Raw genomic sequence first — 23,554 nt, 5'->3', positions numbered from 1 at the left:
AAACTCAACTCGAGACTCTTAAATGGCTTAAGCGAGTGTACGCCTCTGTGTGTGTTTGTGTTAATTTAAAAGGCAGCATTAAAAGTTAGTAAAGCTCAACTAGAAACTACATCTGACTGCGGCAGTCCGACCGCTGCATGCAACGGCATAAAGTGCCAGCCCACAGCCATGTCCTGCTGCCTGCATTCGTGTTTCCTGCTTGTTTTTTACTTTACGCTCGTAAAAATTAAAATTATGGCCACTTTGCTCCCATAACGAGGAACATTGTTCGCAAAGAGCGAGAGAGAGAGAGAGAGAGAGAGAGAGAGAGAGAGAGAGAGAGAGAGAGATGGTAGAGAGAGTGAGCCCACCTTTGCTTGTTTCATTCTATTGCATCCGTATCTAGGTTTGCCGCCGCGAATGTGAAAAGTTTCGCTGGACTTTTAATGATACTTTAAAGTACCGCCTAAATTAACAGATGTTTTGAATATTTTAGAAGTTTGGGTCATGCAACGGTTTCTGGCTGCACACAACAGTTACTGCACTTCTTATTTATTGAGGAATCTTTAAGTTTAGAGCATAGCAAATGTTTCTTTGCTTAAGATCAAGTTAACTTAGGAAGCAGATCCAAAGATTTTAGGAATAGAATATTAGAGCAATTATTGAAACTACATATTTATTGATTGATTCTTTCAAAATGTTGCCAGAGCAGTTTCTTATATACACGCTCACTCAATAACTGTTTAGTAAGTTGATAATTTATCGATAGTTATTATAGTTGTGTCATCTTCTAACGCGTCGATATCTTAATTTGTATTGCTTAAGACATCGAAGAATTCACATTATATATAGATTGCACATATAATACTTATAATGCCTTTCAATAACTGCAAGCTCTTGGCTCAATCGATTACTTATCGATACTATACTATATGTACTATGTATATGTACGTATACCCATCATACTTAAGCCACATATCGTCATTGTTATTTCGGTTTCTTTTTTCGCCGTAAGTTGCTTTCCCAAGCGTTGCAAATGGCGGATGTGACACTGCATTTTCTAAGTTTTTCCTACTATTATTCTTTTGCTTCTTCTTCTTTTTCTTGTTGTTGTTCCACCCGTTCTCCTGGCTAGCTGTTTGCGGTGTGGCGCAAAAGGCGACCATAAAGCAACGCCAGGCACATCCGGCATTTTGGCAGGAATTTACGATTGCCAAATGCACACAGCACAAGTTGTTAAAAATGACTGGAACTGTGCGTGTGTGTGTGTCTGGGTGTGTGTACATGCCAGCCAAGGTGTTTATGATTGACGGACACGCTTGTGTGCATTTGCCTTTTGCGTTGAGCCAACAAATTCGCTGTTGATTATTTGTTCTTTCAACTTTCAACTTTTGCTTAAATACGCTTTGTGCTTTGTGCGTCCAGAATGGATAAATTGTTGTCATTTCCTTTTGTTTGTCAACGCTGCAATATGCCTGTGCAGCCGCACTCTTTCTCTCTCTCTCTCTCTCTCTCTGTCTCTCTCTGTCTCTTGCCCCACACAGTCGTTGCCTTAATCATCGACATTATTGCTCGCGCCAAACTGCGTTGCCCTCAACTCAAGCCGATATATGTATATATACTATATATCTATATATATATATGTGTGTTTGTATATATTTTCTTGCCTCAGGATCACTCGGCACTCCCCCCGCATTCACTCTATCTATAACTTGCGTCTTTGTCGTCGTATTGCCCGTTGGGCTTCTTGCTGGTCATTTGGCATTTGGCCAGCAATTTGGCATTTCGATTGCATGTTTATCGCTTTGCTCTGTTTGCTCATGTTGTTGTTGCTGTTGTAATTGTTGTTGTTGTTATTGCAAAAATTGTTCAGCATTTGTTATTCTTGCCATTTGGCCATAACCCGCATTTCCCTCGCTTTCACAATTATGAGCATTACGTATGGGCCAGAAACAGCAGCACCTCTTCTTCTTCTTCTTCTTATATGTATTTCATAAGAGCATTTTGCTGTCTGTCATATACATATGTACACAGAGCTGAGGCATACAAATGATCTGCTTGATTCGCAATGCGCAGGTCCTCCATGGTCGATTTTAATTGCTTTTTGAAATTTTGATTTGTTTATATATTTTATGAATTTTATTTATTTCATAAATATTTATGGGCAGAAATGTGCTATAAATATTTGTTTTTTAACAGATTTTTTTTATTTTTTAATAAATATTTGTTAAATTTTTTGGGATACAAATTTTATTATTAATTATATGAATGATGGGATGTGTTTACAATATCAAATTGATCGAAGATCTGAATGTTGTATTGAATTAGTTGTTGTTGTATTATTTTTAATCATATTTGGAGAGGTCAGAAGAATTCTTTTAGTTAAGATAAAATTTCAAATAAAAACAAATATTGTATTTTAGCTTTCATTATGAAGGTTCAGCCTAGCAATTGATTTTTTTTTTTTTTTTTTTAATTTCTTATATATTATAATAATAAAATCTCTTGCTCTCCTTCTTTGATGAGTTGCAGCTGCTTCTTGGTTTCGTCTTTACTTCTTTTTATTATATTATTATTATACTATTATTATATGTTTTATTTATATTTTAATATTTTTATTTTTATTTTATTTTAATATTTTGTTCACTTTCAAGCCTAACACTGAGCATCTCCTAGTCCACCTATAGCACCTACATTTATTTATACATATTTTCATATTGTTTCCATTGTCATTTCCCATGCACCTGACCGGCTTAACCAGCTCTCCAGCTAGCCGAACGGAATGTCAAGGCTCTGTATGGAGCGCCCTTGCGCTCACGTTTGCCCCTTTTATTTCGAAGGCACAAACATCTCGTTCATAATATTTGCCACTTGTGTATGCAACCGCTGTAGCCGCATGCTGCATGCCACAACAACCAGGAAAGCCCTTTGCCCTCCCTCCCTTCCTTCTTTTTTATGCAATTTTAAGTTCTCGTAAAGTTTTTGGGCAATTGCTAAACTTCCTGTGGCCTAATTAAGGGCTGTTTAATGCTTGACGAGGGGCAGCAGCTGCTGCGGCACGCCCACTGCCCACTCAAGCTGCATTAGCTCTGCTAAGCACATGTAATTAATTGAATTGAGGCTAAGACGAAATGTTGAATAATCAAGAGCCCAAAAGCTAAAGGTGTAGATGGAGCTGATACTTGAGTCCAATTGTGTGAACAGTCTCCAGATTAATAATGAAATATTTAACAACAATTATAACAAGCTGACACACACACACACACACATACAGCAAACAACACACAAAGGAGACAAATGAGATAATTGCTTGATGGGACAACTGGCCACAAGCTAATGCTGGGTAAAGTTCGTCTGATTGAGTGGGTGTTTGCATATGGATGTAAATGTGTATATATATATATATGTGTGTGTGTGTGTACTCTATAATTTGACAAATGCTTACCTTGCTGTCTGGATTGCCGGTGTGCAATTTAAGCTCCGACTCGATGCCATTCAAAATAATTGAAATATTCTGTTCGTCCTCATCGCATTCTGTGTGGATGGGCGGAGACTATTAGAGTGTCTTTAGTTGCCGGATGTGGGGGCTTAGCACTCACCTGGACCATCGTAGGCATTAATGCAGTCGGAGGTGCGAAACTGTGAGACGAGCGCCTGTTTGCCCACACCCGCTGAGCCGAGCATCTCGACGCGATAGAACTCCACGGGCTGATGATTATCCTGGCCGGCATTGTCGTTGCCGTAGCCATTGCTGCTGCTGCCGCCGCCGCCGCCACCGCCACCGCCTCCATTGTAATTGGTGCCCAAGCCAAGGCTGCTGCCGCCACCGCCGGCGCCATTCATGCCGGCCATGGCATTGCGCGCATGCATGGGGCTAATCGGTGCGAGGCTGTTGCTGCGCGAGCGGCGTCTGCGAAAGGAGTCGCCACGATTGATGATGCCTGCGGACAGATGTAAGCTGTGTTACCAAAAAAAGAAGAGGAAAGAAAACAGAAAAACAACAGAGCTGAAAAAGCAACTGCTCTAAATGCAGTGTGTGTGGCTGGGGCAGATGCGGCGTATGCGCAACGTGCGCCCATATGTTGCTCATACGCCACGTTGAGCCGAGCTAAAATTACAGTTGCCAGCCGCAGGCCAACTACAACAACAGACAAACAACAACAATGCTTAATCTAGCCTTTGTATGCAGCTTTGTCTCCTCCCCCCCGCACTCTCCCCATCACTATCTCTGTCTCTTTCTCTAACACAAACATGTTGCCCGTTTTTGCGCCTTTCTAAATGCTGCTGCTGCTGCTGCTGCTGCAGCCAGTCCCTTCCCCACAATTTCAATATATTTCGTGTTCTTTTCGTGGTCTATTTGAAATGGTTTCTGTATGCAGCTGTTCAGTTGCCAGCTGACAGCTAGATTGAATAGAGGCTTTAAATTTAAAAATTCATTAGCTGAAATGTTCTGGCATGCGCTCTTATCTAAAACATTTGAGGCAAGCACATTGAGGTAGGCAATTCGTATGCCAAAAATTGTTATACTATATATATACATATATATATGTATATATATTTCAATTTGTGGTTTGCAAACAGAAACAGAAACGAAGCAAACGGCTTGCTAAAATGTCAAATAGTAAATGTTTGCTTGCTCATATAAATAATTAAGTTTTGATTGCTCGCCAGAGTCGAGTCTCTCGAGGCTCTTAATAGACATGCATAATTGTGCATGTATTAATTAATATTGTTATGCGAATGCGTTGAGGTGGTAAATAAGGCAACAGAACGGATGTAGAACATAAAGGTATTTAGTTAGCATTCAATTTGTCGAGTGCTGCTGCATGCCTAATGATAGATATTGAATAAATTAAACAGGATTCAATCAAGAACTTGGGAAAGGCCGAAAACTGAATGCCAGCTTGAATAGCTGAAGCAGTGAGAGTTGGAGCGGGTCTATGAAGGAGTTGTATTGTCTTTTCATAAGTAAACAGTCAAGATATGCTCGTAAATGTAGCTTGATATATATCTTTGCTAACAGAAATGGAGCTTCTAATGCTCATCTAATATATGTACATAAATATATGTATGTATACAAGTGGATTCCATATACCCTTTCAGTAAACAGCCTTACACAGTCTATAGGGTATACAAACCCATAAATTGGTTAATTAACAAATATTAGCTTAGATTAAGTGAGCTGCTTGTCCCTTTCTACATTTGCGGCATTTCAGTAAATCTTGTTTGTGTTTCCCATGGCGTTCAAAATGATATTTAATTAAAATATATGTATCAATCTATTATAGTTGAAAATCGAATAGCCTTTCTAGACATAAACATGCTTATATATTTCTTCAATGTCGCATAATCAAGCCAATGATGATATATAAATTTATATATATATATATAAATATAATATATATATCTAGATATTCATTAGCAAAACCGCAACAAAATATTTACATTCGAATTGTTCGCCGCTGTTTATGGCGTTTGCTTTGTGTACATTTAAATGTCATAAATAGATTTATTGCCCGCTTTATTGCAGTCAGTTATTTCTGTATTTAGGCGAATGAGTGAAACAGATTTTTGCTGCAGCGCTCATTAATTGTGTAAATTGAATTAATTGCCAAAATGGCAATAAAAATTTGCAAAAACCCATCAACATACGCTCGTTGGCTGATTGAAAAGGGCATATTAGCTTTGAGCATGGAATAGATGGATAATGGGATGGCTACAATGGTAGCTTAAAGACTAGCTGTATATGGATAAATTTATGTTTCTTTAGATCAGATTATGTATGCAAAATTTGAATATTTGAAAGTATTTACTGATGTTCCTATTATTATTTGTATTTATATAGACATAGAGTTAATTATGTATACAGAATTTGAATATTTCAATAGTAAAATATGCATCAAATATAAGTATTTATTTAGTATTATTTATCTACTCTGTAGATCATTTAAGAAATTATTATACCGTTTAATGTCTTAGGCTCTGCTCAAAGAGAGAAATGCTTTCACTTTATGGAATGGTCCACTCTGATATTAAAAATCTATATTACATTTTATTTATTTATTTATTTTTTTATAAATTTCGCACTCTTGACAACCTAAAATAACTTTCACAGAGTATTCTACATACACATATTTTTCTTCAGTTACTTCCCAACAACAAGCGAGTATTACGCAGTGTACGCAGAATGCCCGCAACTCGTTCATCATTGGAAAGCTATGAAAATGTTCTGGCTGGTTGGCAATAGGAACACAAAAGAATTGGATGAAATGATGTAGAATTGTGCGATTTTTGCGAAAAATTTCATTTGTATTTCGCTACACGAAATAAAAGGTGAAAACTGCTGGCAATAAAATGTTTAGTTTTGGTACAAATGGACCTGCCCCCCTGTCCCCTGCCCCTGCGTGTGTTTGTTACAATAAATATTTGTACAAATGCCGAATGTTTAAATTTAGCTGAGCAAATCATCGAGTGTTAAGTTATTCACAAGTTATTTATGTTCCAGATCTACCTAGATGAACTCGAAAATGTAATCAAAAATAGTTGAATTCTGGCTAACTAATAAAAAAGGAAAATATTGCGAAGAAGAAGAAGATTCTTCCAAAAATTTATCTCATTTTTTAGCTATTGTTTTTTTTAATGGATTTTCTTTTGTTGTTTCCATCAGTGTTTTTCATTCGCTTTTGATGTGTCTTTAAATTATTATTTTAGCTATTTTTTTCGATATTCCAAATTGCTTTTTTCGCACATTTTTTATTGATGAATAACTATTTGAGAAAATAAATATAAATTTTCATATGCCGATTGATTTAGAGATCGATGAGTGTTGCACGAGATGTTGCACATGTTTCTGCACTTGTCTGACTCAGTTTGGGGCTTATGGCATGCTTTCAAGGTTGCCCCTGGGCAGCCCATAGTAGACTATGTGCATACCCTGTACTGTGGCTGGGAGAGCTAATGGCACTGCAGGGGATATATGTATGGATGTGCTGGGAATTTAAAAATACAGTTGCATATAGCTCGTGTGTGTATTGTAGCGACATGCGAATGCAGACACAGTTGGGTATAGCTACGGTTAAAAATAATAAACATAGCTGAGATTTTAATGGGTTTATAAACAAAGTGGAATGTAAATACGATTGAATAAAGATACAAACGGATAGCGATTAAATAGAATAAAGGATGATTTGGCTCTGGATATATATAGATCAATAGCTGGTCAGACAGAGAGACACAAATATCTCTAAAGTAAACACATATTCAAATGTTTTTATGGACAAAAGAGCACTAATGAAAATAAATAAATTGTGTGCTTTGATAGAGAGAAAACAAAAATGACATCTACTCTATATAAAGTTAGTTATCTCTCTATCAGATTATTTCTCTGATCCAAACTATATTCATATTAATGTCATATAGTCATATTCTTATAGTTCATTTAGGAATCGTTCATTCTATTCATTTTTCGATTTTCTTAGATATAAATCGTATTTATTTTGACTTTAAATATATTCAGCTTATGATATTCTGCAATATATCCAAGCTCTTCTTTTTTTATATATTTTTTAGTTTTATTTTTACTTTTGTCTACTTTTATCAAAACTCAAGACTGTCCAACCCTTTTACAGAATATCTCCTAGTCGTTCATTTGTGCCTCAATGCGAGTTTCTATTCTATAATTCATTTAGCTCGCTTTACAGCCAATTGTGAATTGTGCCCAGCTGTGTGAATGGCAACTCGACCAAGTCATATGCTCGCGATGCGCTCCAACACAATACACATATACACACGCGTATATGGGCCACGCCCACCCACATTGGCGCCCACTGAATGCAGAGATTTATACGGCAATGGAACGTGCGTGGACATCATTCAATTATAATTCAATTTACACAGCGAGCGTCATCATAACCAGGCGCAAAAAGTCCATAAGGCTCCCAAGCCCCACTTCATAAGCCATTTCAATCTTGAGCGCACAGCGAGAGAGTGAGTGGGAGTGAGAGAGAGAGAGAGAGAGAGGTAGACAGACAGACAGACACTCATGCAAACGCATTGTGGGCACTTTCGGACAGCTTTTCATTGAATTTTCCACTGGTTGGCGCTTCATTGGCTGACGGCGAACGACGAGCGACGGACACTGGACAACGGACGGCTGACACACGCCAGCATTTCAATTAATCAGCTACCAGCAAACCGTGCTCGCCCCTCACGCACTTCAATCATGTGTGTGCTCGGTAAATTTTCTTTATTTTCCCTTTGCATTTTCCCCCATGCTTTTTTAAATCATGTTTAAATTCAAACTGTAAACATAATTGATGTGGGGGTTTTGCTTGCTTTACGGTTTGCTGAATCGTGCCCAAGTTGAGTGCGTATTAAGTTTAATTAAATTTGTGCACATGACGCATCCAATACAACCGCAAGGGCTCCACAAACACACTCAGTCCCTCTCCCTCTCCCCCTCTCGCTCCCTCTCTCTGTTTGTCTGTCTTCCTCTCTCAAGGGAATAACTACTTGCACATGCAAACATGTTCATGTATTTGAAAGCAATTTAGCTGAGAAATGCTGGCAACTTCATTGAATTTTAATATGCAGCGTGTTTCATATGCCATTTGTAACATCTCACGTCTGCCGTCCCTTCTCGCTCCATCGTCCTTCTGCATTTCATGCCACCAGAGTCTGACAATTTAACGCACTCAACTCAAATTTATAATATATAATATATACATGCAAATGTATGCCAGGAGACAGTCACAGTCGCTTACAAAAACGCATGTGACATCGTTCGACTGCCAGCTGAATACCCTAACCCTAGTGGAAACTGGGACCAAGCGTGGTTTGCCTATTGGAATTGTCTTTGATTTTATAGAAGATCTTATAGCACTTAATAGAGATTTATTCTCAAATTTAATGAATATGGTAAGCCGAAATTTATGTGTTCATAGATGCTTTTGAAGAGAAATATATATTTAAATTATTATTTAAAATATCTATATTGTTTCTATATAGAAAATATATTTTTCAAGGTAAGCTCTCACTTATTTTATTTTATTTAAAAATAAATTATATGATTTTCCAGCATTGCAGAATTTAGTCAACAACATTTTTTTAATAATTTTAATAAAAATATTTTAAGTAAAGAAGAATTTGGTCAACAAAATGTTTTGAATAATTTTAATAAAAATACTTTAAGTAAAGAAAAATTTAAATATATTTTTATTTCCTTTTGCAAAAATTAAACAATAAATTTTAATTTGATGTAATGTAATGAATAAATGTATTTCCAATAAATTTAGATTTCTATTTGAGCAGACTATTTTATACTTCCATCTCACTTTCAAAAAATAAAAATAAAATAAATAAAAAATATTATATTAAAAGAGGGGAACATTTTATGTGTAAAAGCTCTTATAAAGCTTAACTAAAAATATGAGCAAAATTTATTATATAAGACACAAGGAATAATTAATTTAATCTGCTCAAATTATGTGCGTCACGCTCATCTTTATTATGTGCAATAAAAAGAGACAATATAATTATGCAGATATACGTTTTTACTAGATATATATAATGAATATATATACATATATATTTAATGCATATCCCAGCTAGTCGCCACAGACCCTTAAGGTCCACCCCAGAGGACAATAACGACAACTAACAATTAAAAGCTGAGAGCCAGACTGCAGCTGCTGCCAGTAATCGTAATACCCGCTGTTAGGGCAAGCAAATAAATGCTTGGTGTCAATTCAAGTTAAGTGAGTGCGTGTGTGTGCGTGTGTGTGTGCGCGTCAGTTGAGCTTAAACACGTGCTTAAAGCCAACATGCATATATGCATGCATACAAAGGCAACCACACAGACACGCCCACACCCACACCCACACTCACCTTGTTAGGTTTTCTGTTTTGGTTATTGTTTCGCTTTGCGCTCGGCCCACGTTGCGTATGCGTAACAATAACGTGACCCAAATATAGAAGCAGCATCTGCCGAAACTATATGAGACTAGCACTACTACTACTACTATATTTAGCCCAGCATTGTGGCCATCTTAAGTGGCATTAAATGTCACTGATAGCCTTTTAGGCCGCAGGCGAGGATTTCACTTCAACAACAACATCTTGAGACCATTCATCCATTGCCCAGCCACACCCGGTTGCGCACGTGTGGCATTTGACATGTATGCCGCTCGCTGGCCCCATTGTTAGTCTATAATCTTTGGCTTTGAGCAATGGAACCTTTTCGGTTTGATTTTCCATTTCGAAATTAATAAATGCGACTAAGAAGCCTTTTGAGGCTGCGGCATTCTCTGCCTGCCACACACCACACTCAGCCTGTGGCAGCTTTCACCTTCGACCCGCTTTGTCACTTACCTCCTTTGGATGCACTAAATGTGCGCAGGCGATCCACATCCTCGTCGTCGTCGTTCACTCTCAGGTGATGCATGTTCATTGTGGGCACGTCCAGAAAGGCGTTCGATTTTCTATGCCCTGCAAAAAGAAAAGAGGCAAATCATGATATTAATTTAATTTCTGTCGCTCTCCATCTCTCTCTCACTCTAACTCTCTCTCTCTGTCACTCTGTCTAGCTCTTTAAATTGCATTACAATCAACGTTGGCGTAATTTATGCAAGCAGCAAGCGTTGCGGTTTCTCAAGCTTCAATTGCGTCGAAGTGGAAACAGAGTTCGGTTTTCCTTCACCTCAAGATTTGTGAATGAATAAGTTGGCAAGGCATACAATGGAATACCGTTGCATAGCAAATTTTGTGAATTTAAATAAATATGGAATTCCATTGGTTGAATGAATAATAAATGTTTAAATATTTTGGAGACATTCCATTAATTCATCAGTAAGGAATCCAATTAGTTTTAAGCTAGCTGATTAACATTTTTATGGGCCAAACTGTAGATGATTCACATGCAAAAATTTAATATGTACCAAACTGATTAGACTAAGCAGAATATAGATCAAATCTATTATGAGCGGATTTTATGGGAATTCAATAGAAGAGGGGCTGCTTTTTATAGATCTCAAGATTGATTTTATTAAGTAAAGTCAATAAATGTTTGCACTGCGAGTTTGATTTGATTAATTAACTTATTATTATTTCTTAAATATATCATATACACAATATATCATATATGTATATCTCACATAGTCTCAGCACAGAAATTGAACTTGTGTAGAAACACCTTTACTGGGAAAAATGTACACAACACACTATGTATATATAGCCATGTGCTCTATACAACCATAGATTCCATATGTGTGAGCTACAGAGATCTATGCTGAACTGATCGTTGCTCCGCAGAGCGATGCCTTTTATTTAGAATTCGAATCCGCTTCGAGCTGTTTTCTTACAAATAAACATCCCTTTTGCTAAAAATACTTTTTTTTTTTTTGCTCAATTGCCGTGGTCTCCCACGGTGTGTAATTGGAGCAGAGGGCATGATGTTTGTATACTCAATCATTGGGAATGATCGGATGTTTGAACACTATATATGCTATATATATATATATACATTTATACTAGATGTACCATATTTGTATACATGCAACATTAACCAATACTATTTGCCCTTGCTTTATTTTATATCTTTTCTTAGCGGAGTTATCCAATTGCTCAAGTTACATCAAGCTCTACCAATTATATTTACTTATCAAGGGCTTTTACGAACACAAGCCTAAAATAATACATTTCTTGCCCACTCGTTTGGCTTTTCACTCTTTTCCCCATTTTTTCTTCACAGTCCGGAAATGTCAAGTTTTTCCACGTTTTTTTTTCTTCACCCTAGACGACTTGCTTGTTGTTTGCTGCCTGACACAGATTTCCACAAAGGCAGCAGCAGGAGGCGAACAGGGGGAGGCGATAACATAAGTACATTTTGTGTTTTATACAATTGGATGGACTGCAGAAAGTGGGTCAATGGTTAAGTTCAATGATCGTCCAGTGCTGAATGGCTCGACAGGGCGTTAATTAACTCAACTTAATACGAATGGAAATCTATTATAGAGGGCTCTAGCTGGTGAATGTTCTTTAAAGTGAATCAAATGTTGTACAGAGACTTAAGTGCTCTCAGCTGTAATAAATAGACACCCGAAACTTGTTTGTCGCTCCAGCTGGCGCTGCTGGTGGTGCTGCTGGTGGTGCTGGTTGTAAAGCATTTTTATGACCAACATTTAGTTTGGTCTATTTGGCTAATACGCTGAGCTGCATTTAATTTAACAACTTGTCTAATTTGTTGCTGGCTCTGCCGCACTTTTTGATAGCCCCTGCGGGTCATTAAGGGCTCCCACCCCCTCCCCCTCACTTACACTTACCGTGTGGCTGCGGTCGTCGCTGTGAGAGTTTGCGACGCTGAGGCGGCGTCTCCGTTTCACTAAGTCGAGGCTCGCTGGTGCAATAGGAGCGCGTATCCTGCAGCGTATTTTGTTGCTGCTGCTGCTGTGCCTGAGTGCGTCGACGTACCTGTTGAGGCAGAGAAAGAGACAGAGAGAGAGAGAGGGAGCTTTAATAGAGAGCAACTATAACTAGCAATCGCCAAGTTCGGCATTTGTAAATCAGTAAAATTATATTCACTTAGGCATATAAAAACTTCGTAGTTAAAGATTCTCTGCATTAAAGTATTTCAGTTTCAGTTTGGTCTAACTTAGTTTCGGGGCGGGTGAGAAAAGTTGGTGAAAGAAAAGAAGTACTTGGGTGAACATTTTATTACAGTTGATTTGCTCCTGAAGTAATTCGTATCAACTAAGTTTTTTATAGGCACTAGTTGACATATGTCTTCGTGAAAAGTTTGAACTTTTTAAGCCCTCAATGTTCTCACACCTATAAACTTTGCTTGCGGGAAAAGTAAAAGAAAAAAGTATGTATTTATATATATATGTGTTTAGAAATCATTGCCCTCCACATGAACTGGTTGCTTATTTCTGCTTACAAAAAAATATCCTCAGTTAAGATATCTGTTATTCCTCCAAACACTAAAAGTCTTAGACTTATGGCTCAAATGCCTGCAGACTTCTAGGTATTGAACACAATTAGTCTGAGAGCGTTAAGTCTTCAGATTAAGTGTTTGCCACCGTTGCTTATAGCTTAACTAATTGTCAAAGGAATTATAAGAGATGCCAGCGATTCCAAGAATTACATCTATTTTCTATTCCTCGATAAGCCGGCAAGTGTTTATGTCACTTGAGTGAAGAATAAAGAATGTATATATATGTGTATACTTCTTGGAAGCCGCAGTTAAGTTGAGCTTAAAGCTAAAATGTCGTATACTTGATACGTTAACCTACGTTCAAATTGGCGTATACTTAATCTCTGTGTGTGTCCGAAAAAACAAAGAATTCTTGGTATCAATTGATGAGCTAACTTTGTGTATATATGTGATGGCATTACAGACACCCTCTTCGATTCTACCCACAGCTAGTTGTTCTTAAGGTCCAAGTGACGTATACTTAATATTTGTATAAGTAGAGAGAGCTAGCTTGCATCACGCAGACGCAGTCAGAGCAACATTGCAACCTGTTCACACTGATGAATAAGATATACATACGTACAGTTATCTCATTCAATTATGCGAGCTTCGTAATTAGCTGAGCTTAGACACAAAGTGGCGTATACTTAATCTGTGTGCAGCACAAAAGAAAGAGTGCTTGGTAGCCACTTTTATGGAATCACTCACAGCGTCTTCTTCTATCCTTTACATAATTAGTGCAGCTCAAGCTTAAAGTGATTAATGCTTAATCTGTGCCAGGTTTAGCCACAGCATCTCAACCTGAGCAAAGCCATGAAATCAGAGACATCTCATTCTCTGCAACGAGGCTCGTAACTAGCTAAGCTTCAGGCCAGAGTGGCGTATACTTAATCTTACGCTTTTAACCCATCATCCAGTGCAATCAATCAATCAGCTGCAATGGCAACGGCACGAATCGCCAGGCAGACGGCAATGGCTATATCGAAGGCTATCTTTGATTTATGCACTGGCGCAGCAATGGAAGCAATAGAAGTAAAATTAAATTGCAAAACGTCGAACACAAATCAAATTGCATTTGTTGTTTGTTTGTCACACGAGGAGAGCACGTGCCACGCCTGCCTTTACCGTCCGTCAGCTATTCGAAATTTATGGACTGTTTCAAGACTTGGCACAGCATCAAGGCGACGGCTCTGACTGATTAACGCCAAGCGCAATGCCAGCGGCTGGGTGGTTGGGCGGTTGGCCAAGTGTCAAGGGTGTTGCACCACTCATTCATTCCGTGGCTTGTTCAGTTTCTTCCTTCTTTCGAAATGGCAATCAACATTGCGTTTGTTTCAAATGCACGTCCTGTGGCTAACTTAATCCCAGTTTGTTGCAACTGCAGTGTGTTGACAGCGGCAACGGCAACGGCAACGAAAACTCATTTAGCCACCTGTCTATGCAGTCCCGCTATGCACCACTAACCACCAGCCCAGTCAGCTCCACCTGACTCAGCCAGACGCAGGCTTCATTTAGCAGCGTTGAAAAACTTTTGCCAACATGTGAGTGTGAATGTTGTTCGCTTGGAACTTTGTTAGCTGGTGCCACGCCTCTTCCGCCTTACGCCCCTGCTAATAGTTGGACGAGGCTCTCAGCTGAGCTCACTTTGTGGCTCACACACGCTGCGCTAGCCGGATGCGTTGCTTACGTGCTGGCATCAGCCGTCAAGTGTCTGTGGATTTGGGCCATGCTGAGAGCTAGCTGGCTGAGAGCTGGCTGGCTGGCAGCCATTAGCCAAGTTCTGTGGTGTGTTTATTTAGTGGCCAATGCCAGTCGCCTTTTTATGACCCAGCCCAGCTCTGGCAATTTATCGCGTGACCCGTAATTGCGGCTCTTGTGCCATATTTCGCCAGCTTTTTCTATTCTCGCTTTCTGTTCCGCATTAATCAAATAATATTGCACGGGCACAGCTAGGCTATATACACATGTATATATTTAGTTTTGGTTTCTGCTTTGGTGTCACTGCCGGATGCAGCGTGTCTTCACTTAGCTGAGCTGCTGCTAAGGCCAAAATTAATTATATCCGGCCTTTGGGCGCGTTTGATCCGGGCCAACTCAGTGGCTGCGGCTGCCGCTGCGGCGGCGGCTCATCAGTTCGATGCGGTGGGACATGTCCTTTTTGCCTTCCCTACCAATTTGTATCTGCTTAATACCCAATTAGTCCTTGGGGCCTAGAGCTTCTGGCTGTTCATTTATTTCATTTGTGCAGCTCTCTGCACATATAAATTTGTCGTGTGTCAAGTGCTTTGGTTGGTCTTTATAAATTACAATTGACATGCGCGTTAATGCTTCACAAATGCTCCATTTTATTTAGCATTTATGCAATTTATTATTTTCTTTTTTTAATTATTGTGTATATAAAGTTTTGAAATTACATTAAAAATAAAGAAATATTAATACAAAAAAATTTTTTTTTAAATATATATATAAAAATAAATTTTAAAAAATATATGTATATAAATAAAATAAGCAATTATATAAGTACAGAAAATAATTACAATTTAAATAAATAAAAAAAAAAAACAAAAAAAAAACAGTTATTCATTTATTTATTTATAACATATTATATTTTATTTTGTTTTTTATCTACAAGAGTATTTTTATTTTTTATTTTAATTTTTTTAATGAATTTATAATTTTTAAATAATTTATAATCACTAAATAACGTCTAATAACATCTGAAACAATAGACGTGATAATTATTCAATTTATTAAATTTAAGCTGTTAACATATATATAATATAATAATATTTTTGCACTTTCAACATAAAAACAAAAAAAAAAATGCATATTTCATACTAATTTTAATTGTAATGCGCATTGCTAATGCTTTACTTGGAATATTTTAATTATTTTTGTTTACTTTTCAAATATTTCACGCCTGATATCCAGCTCAGTTATCTCTAAAAAAAAAAAACACAATATTGTCAAAACACAATTTCCGCTCGCATGAATATATATTTATTAACTGTAAATATAAACCAAACCGCTAAGCCACTTATCTATATGCCCAGTTTATGGTATTCAAAGCCTGCCCAAAGCCTATTTTGGCGAATTGCGTTGCATTTGCTAAAGCTTTAAAATGTAAAATGAGTGTTTATCGATTTTAGAATTATCGATAATACATTTGCATTTCTGCCTGCCATCTTGTGCGCTGCACATCAAGTAATCCTTTTTAAAACAAATCTCCTCGAATAACAAATTCAGTTTACTCTATTACAACAGTATCTAACGCACAGATATATATTTTTCCATTTCCCATACGAACTTTTCCCTTGGGGGGAATGCTCGCATGCAAATGCATTGCATGTAAAAGGATTTAGTTTTTGTTATATCCGTTGCAGTTGAAATGGGTTTCTTTTTTTTTTTTTTTTTTGTTATTTGTTACTGCTGTTATTTGTTTGTTATTTTCATTGTTGTTATTGTTGTTGCAGTTGGTGCAATGAAATGATAGTTCTGCTTATCCTGCAATGCCAATCTCAGTGGTTGATGCGTATTCCAACTTGTCATTACGCGCTGCCTCAGCTTGGCGCTGTCTTTGTCTCCTTTATCTGCCTGCCTGCTTATCCAACGTTCTCATTAAACTTTGCTGTCTGCGTGCGTTTATTCTGAAGTTATTATGGATTCGTGAGAAGTTTTGTGCGAGCAACAAAAACAACAAAAGTGCGGAAAACTAAAAAAGGGTGAGGGAATGATGAGTTGTGATACACTAGGGGAATACCCTAGTTTTCAATCATGTTCATTAACATGATTATGAAATGAAATACGGAAGACTGGTAGCAGTTATGATAGATATGGATGTGCATAATGATCAATATGCCAATATACTCATGGATAGATCTTAGACAGACATCAGATATATGGACAGAAATATATATGTACCTACAAATATATAACTTGGCATACAGATCGAAACATTGACACACATGAGGCAGCCATTAGACACCTCTATCAGCGATTATTAGATATTAATACTGAGACATATAAATGAATATACAGAGAGGTTAGAGTACAGTAAAAATGGCTCAGCAGTTGTAGAGCTAAATTTACCTTAGCTGAGTTCTAATTTAGTTTTTTCCACATTAATCCTGAATCTCGTTACCTAACGTCTTTTTATGCGATTTATTGCTTAGATCAGCAAACAAACTTGAATACCTTTAATGCACACTTTCAATGTGTATAACTCTCTCAAGCTATGACTATCTTAACCATCTTGCCAAATCAGTTCAGCTATCTGTTGCTGACGTGTTGCTTACGCAATCTACAAATCAAACGTGATAAAATTGAGATAAGACTTATGGTATATACAATATATCAAATCAAAATTAGTATAATAAAGCATTGACTATATATCTTCCCCAGAAACTATACAAAATTAAATGAATTGCTGTCGAATAGATTAAAATCAATTGAATAGCAAAGAGAGCAGCCAACATGCACGTGCTTAATGTTTATTATGAATGAACACTGTTTTTAATAAATAGAAAAAATATATATAAATTCATATATCAGCTTTATATGTATACTTACTTACTTTTTAATACAACTACATATATATATGTATGTTATCTGAAACAAACAGTATAAGTACTCCCACACATACAATACAAATCGAATCTGGTTCCTTCTATTACACTCCTCAATTCACTCATACAGTCGTATATACCCGCTTTCATCGAGCATTCCCAGAGAGTAGAGAACACTAAACAGTGTCCCTTACATTCCGCTTACAGGCGAAGAGCACACGCAGTGCTCACATGTAACAATGGCATGTATGTAAGCATGTAAGCATGTGTGCGTGAGTGCGTCTTTCTCTCTCTATCTCTCTATCTGTGTGTGTGTGTGTGTGTTTGCACAAAGAAAGAAATGTTGCAGAGTTTTGTGCGAGTTCTTGCCACAGACTCATAAATTTCATGTTTGGCATTTGCAGCTTTAAGCGCGCGCAGTGCACATCGCTGCGAAGCTGAGTGCTAATGAGGCCAGGACGCAGCAGGACGTATGGCAAGGACAGTGCAGACTTTACTTGCTCGCATGCTCGTACCCGGGCATTACGCATACGCAACGTGTGACAGACGTGTGTGTGAGTGTGTGTGTGTGTGTGTGTAGTAGTTACATACATATGTGACACGTGATGTTGCCTTTGTGCAAAAATTGAATTCAGCTCCAGCACATAATTCAATTCACACTCATATGCACACACACACACACACACACACACACGCTCGCACACACTCGCACCCTCAATCAAAATGCAGATGTAGCTGATAATGGTGGGGCCACTCGCTGCTTAAACGGCACAAAAGTGTCCCGTTTGGGGACAGGCAAAGATCTTAAATGGCACGTGGAGCGCTTTAGTAGATTGTCAGCGCTGCTGTCCTCCGTTTCGATTTAGCCAACGTATCGGGTTTGTTATGATGTGAAACTCAATGCCTGAATGCCAGAGTGCCTCGCTGCCTGACTGCCTGACTGCCTGCCAGCTTGCCTGGGCTGTCAAACTGTTGTCCTGCTCGTCGTTTGCCTGCCGGCCGTATTCCCCCTTGGGCTCTATTCCGATTTCACAATCAATGCCATCAACTGTTTGGCTGCGAGCATTTGCCGCCAAATCGATAAACATTGTGAAATGATATGAAAGCAAATCTGTCTGTGGCTGGACTGTAGAAGAGGAGAGTTATCTGATCGTATAGAGCGAAAATCGGAGCAATACTGAATGTGAGCATGAGCGAGTAGATAAAAGTAATCTCTGATCGTAAAAGACAAACTTATAGCTCTTTTATATGTATATGTACATAGAAGAAGAATATAATGTATCTGTCTGAGGACTATTAACTTTTACAGAAAATCCATGAATTAGTTGTTTAGCCTTGTTAAAAATAAGAGAAAATTTGTGGAACCAGAGTACGGAATCTGATTTAGTAAAGGTTTAAAAGAAAAAGCCACCAATATGAAAGATCTATGCTCAGAAAATGGAAGAGCAAACGAAGTAGCCGAAAAGAATTTCAGGGCAATTTTGGAAGAACAGAGAATGGAATAGAAAATCACAAACAAATATGCTAAGCAGAAGAGGCAGAAACATGAAGGAAAACTGGAAGGGCGAACGAAAGATGAGAAGAGAATATCAGAGCAAACATTATTGTATAAGAGATTCATTTGATTTGGCATGCCTATATAAACGAGGAATACAATAAGGCCGAGCTATACATAGAGGAAATAGATGCAAAATACTTGGAATGCTCTTCTGCTGTTCGGAAGGAACAAAGAGAGAATCGCTTCAATCAAGTATGGACAGACTGTCATAGTGGCACTAGCAGAGAAATGGTGCTCCAGACACACAAAGAGGGAAGATAACGACATAGAATAAATAGACTTTAATACATAATAGTGCTCGGATCACCTCAACATATGTGTATGTAATTTAAGGCAGATTACTCTATAATCGAACTTCCCACAGTAGGCTGTGGGCCTTCAAGCGATTAACAACTCTGCTCTACAATACAAATTCTTCAATATCTAACACAGAAGCAGAGCGAGAGAGAGTGAGAGACAGAGAGAGGGAGGAAGCGGGAGCGGGAGGGAACGAATTGGTACAAAGCACACTCAAAGATCTGACTACTATCGAACCATATAATAATGCATGGAAACCCCGACGACCGCTATGGGAAAAAGTGTCAAATTCAAAACAATTCGCCAGGTCTGCGATGGAAGCTGGCCAGCACGGCCATCATGCAGGTGGTGCACCGCGAGCACGATGGCATCGAATTCAAGGTGGTGAACGAGCTGCTGGCGCTGGACGAGGCCTACAGGGGCTACTACAAGGAATGGCTGCGTGAGCTCAGTCTGCAGCGTCTGGCCGCCGCCAAGCTGTTTCCGATATCGCAGGACCTGCGCTATCAGTCGGACGCCCTCTGCCGTGAGCCGCAGCCGCGCAACATCGATGCCGAGGAGGTGCTGATCGGCAAATACCAGCTGCACTATCAGATCATCTTGGGCTCGAACATGACCATGAGCCGCGGCCTCGCCACGATACGCGTCAATCTGCTGTCGCTGCGACGCGAATACAACAAGCTGGATCAGAACGATCCGACGCCCTTCATACTGGGCGATGCCTTCCACAAGCCGATCAAGTTCTTCATGGAGCTGGCCGAGGAGCTGTTCAACTATTTCTATAGCCACTACTTGAAATTGGATTGCTATTCGCGTCACCTGGATCCGGGCGATATGGACTCGCTGGAAACCTATCAGAATATGCTGCAGCCGCGCGAGGAATTCGGCGACTATCTGATGCACAATCTGAGCTATTGCCAGTGCCTGCGTCCGACTCCATTGTGCCCGGAGCTGATAAAGAGCACGCCCAAGAGCAGTGAGCTGGCGGATGCCAAGCGTCGCGCCCAGCTCAGCCGTTGCCAGCGTCGCGTGGAGAAGATGAAGAAGAAGGACGAGGTGAAAGACATCGATTCGCCGAAAATCGAGACATTCGAACTGAGCCACCTCAGCTCACGGCTGGCCCAGCTGCGTGAGTACCAGTCGGTGCGTGGACAGGATCGAACTCTCGTCCAGCGCATGATATACGCACTCAGTCCCTCCCTGATGCCGGCCAATTATGTGTCGACGTCCGCCTCTGTGGCCAGAACTACGAATATCGTTGGCTAAAACAACTGCAACTGGGTATGGGTATTGTGTATTGGGTATTGGGTAGGGGCGTGGCAGCTCGAGCTTATCAAATTTCACTTCAGTTTCCTGCACCATTTGTTGATCGCGTGATAAATTTCTATAAAGTGTTCGCATTGCCAGCGCAATATATCATCGTTTGTTCATAAACTGTGGCAGGCGTCAAAGGAAACACAAAAGTTTGCTTCTGCTTCTTCCTCTTCCTCTTCTTTTTGCTGGCCAGCGGCGCGAATAGCCATTTAAGTGCTTGCCAGGGAAACGCATTATGCTGTTATTCATTTGATTTGATGTGCTTGAAAACTATTTGAAAATTGCATTCGCCAAGTTTTGGACAGGACAAGGCGTAATGACTGCATCACTTAGCCAAGTTTATAGCTGTATGTTTTTATTAGTGGCATTTATAGCCGAAAACCATCAGGCTAAGCTTTTGACTAACATATAAATTAACTTGGCAGCTTTATTGGTTGAATATATTCTCTGGTTTATTAGAGCTGCTTTTAGTTAGTATCTAGCTAACATTTCTTACTACTAGAATTTATTCCAGCATTAAATTCTCTTTATAAATATTCCAATTAAAGTGCTTAAATAGCCAGCTCTTAGTTGAGTATTATTTTATCTTCAGTGAAGTGCTAATAAATGTTTTTAGAACTATTCAACTTCAACTTCAACTTGCCTCGGCTCTTGCAGCTTAAACTTGTTGATGGGTGCAAAACTTGTTGTTTTTCTTTTACTCTCAATGTTTTTATTTAACTAACTTAATTAGGGTTTCATTCCAACTTTCTTTTTTCATGCGATGCACAGTTAAAGTTACCCCTTAAATACATATAGTATATAGTCCTCTTCAGTTCGTGACTTGAAGCACGCCCCAACTAGAGTCGATCAATCGCCAGAAATTTCCTTTTTGACACATTAATTATCTACTATTATATAGTAATGTAATGCACATATTAGCTATATCTTAGGTCGAGCTTGAACTCGTGCTTGCATTACTTCAATTATTCTCGCGACTTAACTAGGCCAAGCCAACCAGGGTTGCTCAATAAATATTTGTTGTACGCTCGTGTCACGAGTTACGCTCACATCTCTAAGGACTACGAGATAAATAAGTGCTCAGCTACGCTTGCTTGGAGGCAAATGAATATTTAAACAAATCAAAGCAAAAGCTGACTAAGCTCTAGATGATCTAGATATGTATATATAGATATATGCATATTTGTATATATAATACTTACCGATCTGGCGCCCGATGTGATGCGAGCGCTTTGGGAGCGTGTGGCCGGCCGGCGGCGCCTGTAGCCGGGCGTTCCGCCCTCGGGCGTGGCACTGCCCGAGGGCATGTTCTGGATGACCGTCTCGATGCTGGCGCCGGTGGCACAGATCGAGGCGCTGCGCGTCTTCTTCTGCATGCGATGATGCATGGGCGAAATGTCGTCCACCATGATGCGACTCCACTCGACTCCACTCGACTCGACTTGTGTGTGGTTTGACTGGACTGTGGTGCAGTGGTGGCTACTACAGTGGCTACAGTTGTACTTGTTGTGGTGTGTGTTCGTTTCGTTTCTGTTTAACAACTGCTAAAAGCTATTTGGGTGCTCTTGTTGCGGTTGCTGCTGTCGCTTGCTGCGAGTGCATAATGCGCATTGACTGCAAATAAACAAAAGGAGGAGCAAGCAAAGAATGTCAGAAAACAACAGCAAACAAAAAGAACAACTATTTTGATAAATTTAGATTTAGATTTACATTTGCTTGGCCATCTTGTCAACAGAAACACAGAGAAATAATAATAATAAAACACGCAAATGAAAGCGAAAATTTGCCGTTGGCTGAGTGAAATGTGTGAGGCAGACGCATGCAGCATAATTTGCTATGTGATTTTTCATTTCATTTCATTTCACTTTTCTTTAATTTTCTCGTTGCTGTACGCCATTAAACATAGGCTTCCCCTCGCTCCCTCCCGGTCCCATCCATTCGTTGTGTATTTTTAAAACATTTCACATAAACTGGGTCACAATCCGGCGTAAAAATTCACGCACTCAAGTGCCCGCTGAGGGGGGGGGGGGGGTTGGGGCGTGTGTGTGTGTGTGTGTGTGTGTGTGTAAATATTTGAACAGGCATATTTGAAACATGTTTTCCCAACGAAAATGCTTTATTTAATTAACAACTTATGTGAAAATTAATTGAACAACATTTGTTGTTTGCCATTGTAATCGAATGTTTGTTCGCCCTGAAGGGCTATCAAAATATAATAAATATAATTTAATTATACAAAGTATATTCCAGAAGAGCTATTCAAATAATAATGATTGTGCAAACTAAATTGTATTATTTTGTTTGTCTCTTTGCATAATTAATTGCATCAATTAGCAATTTAATTGAATATTTAGCTGTGCAATTTAATTGATTAAAATAAACATTTTTATTGCTCTAGAATTATTTTACGGTCTCTGCACTGCTCCAAGATACTTGTATAGAAATATAAATATTTAGCTTTTATATTTATATTCGATTCAATGGAGCATGACGAAATATATATATACATATGTATATATATATTATTTTTATGGCTTCAGAATTTTTACAGTGTCTGTGTTTTTGTAAACAAAATCATAAAGAAATTCCAAATTAAATATTAAATTTGTTATTTATTTATTATTTTTATGGAACATATCGAGGATTTTTAAAAATATTCTACCTAAATAGAGAAGCTTAAATTTATTCATTAATGAATATAATAAAACATATATTTGAGTCATTTTATTGGGCCTTAAAAACTAATTTTATGATTCCGAGTAGAAGACGTACAAAAAAAATAATGGTAATGGTATATTAGGTAACTAGATATAACTCTATGTTAAAAAAAAGATACAAAAACTATTTATAATTAGTTTTCAGTACCATTATTTA

At 38.5% G+C, this 23,554-nt stretch overlaps 3 protein-coding genes across 4 annotated transcripts in view; 2 read left to right on the top strand and 1 right to left on the bottom strand.

Annotated features, from left to right (window-relative positions):
- The window catches only part of LOC108653075 (uncharacterized), a 102,113-nt gene extending 94,114 nt beyond the window's left edge, over positions 1 to 7,999 (top strand). The window contains exon 4 of the mRNA XM_018103387.3: positions 7,971 to 7,999. The gene's annotated coding sequence lies outside the window, so the exon portion shown is untranslated. The remainder of the gene's footprint in view (positions 1 to 7,970) is intronic.
- The window catches only part of Rgk3 (Rad, Gem/Kir family member 3), a 38,461-nt gene that overhangs the window by 2,096 nt on the left and 12,811 nt on the right, over positions 1 to 23,554 (bottom strand). For both annotated transcript variants that reach the window (XM_018104164.3, XM_018104165.3), the window contains exons 2-6: positions 21,883 to 22,294; positions 12,297 to 12,444; positions 10,348 to 10,464; positions 3,579 to 3,920; positions 3,425 to 3,513 (exon numbers count right to left, since the gene is read on the bottom strand). In XM_018104164.3, coding sequence (XP_017959653.1) covers positions 3,425 to 3,513; positions 3,579 to 3,920; positions 10,348 to 10,464; positions 12,297 to 12,444; positions 21,883 to 22,089 — 903 coding nt within the window. In that variant the 5' untranslated portion in view covers positions 22,090 to 22,294. The remainder of the gene's footprint in view (positions 1 to 3,424; positions 3,514 to 3,578; positions 3,921 to 10,347; positions 10,465 to 12,296; positions 12,445 to 21,882; positions 22,295 to 23,554) is intronic.
- LOC108653563 (uncharacterized) lies at positions 19,428 to 20,778 on the top strand. The gene has a single exon (XM_018104169.3). It carries the CDS (start codon positions 19,613 to 19,615, stop codon positions 20,630 to 20,632), a length of 1,020 nt encoding a protein of 339 aa, XP_017959658.1. The 5' UTR covers positions 19,428 to 19,612; the 3' UTR covers positions 20,633 to 20,778.

The sequence above is a fragment of the Drosophila navojoa genome, chromosome 5 (genome assembly GCF_054131105.1).
Source record: "Drosophila navojoa isolate 15081-1374.11 chromosome 5, UAZ_NAV_1.0, whole genome shotgun sequence".
Classification (NCBI taxonomy): Eukaryota; Metazoa; Arthropoda; class Insecta; order Diptera; family Drosophilidae; genus Drosophila; species Drosophila navojoa.
This window is presented reverse-complemented; position numbering and strand designations above follow the sequence as displayed.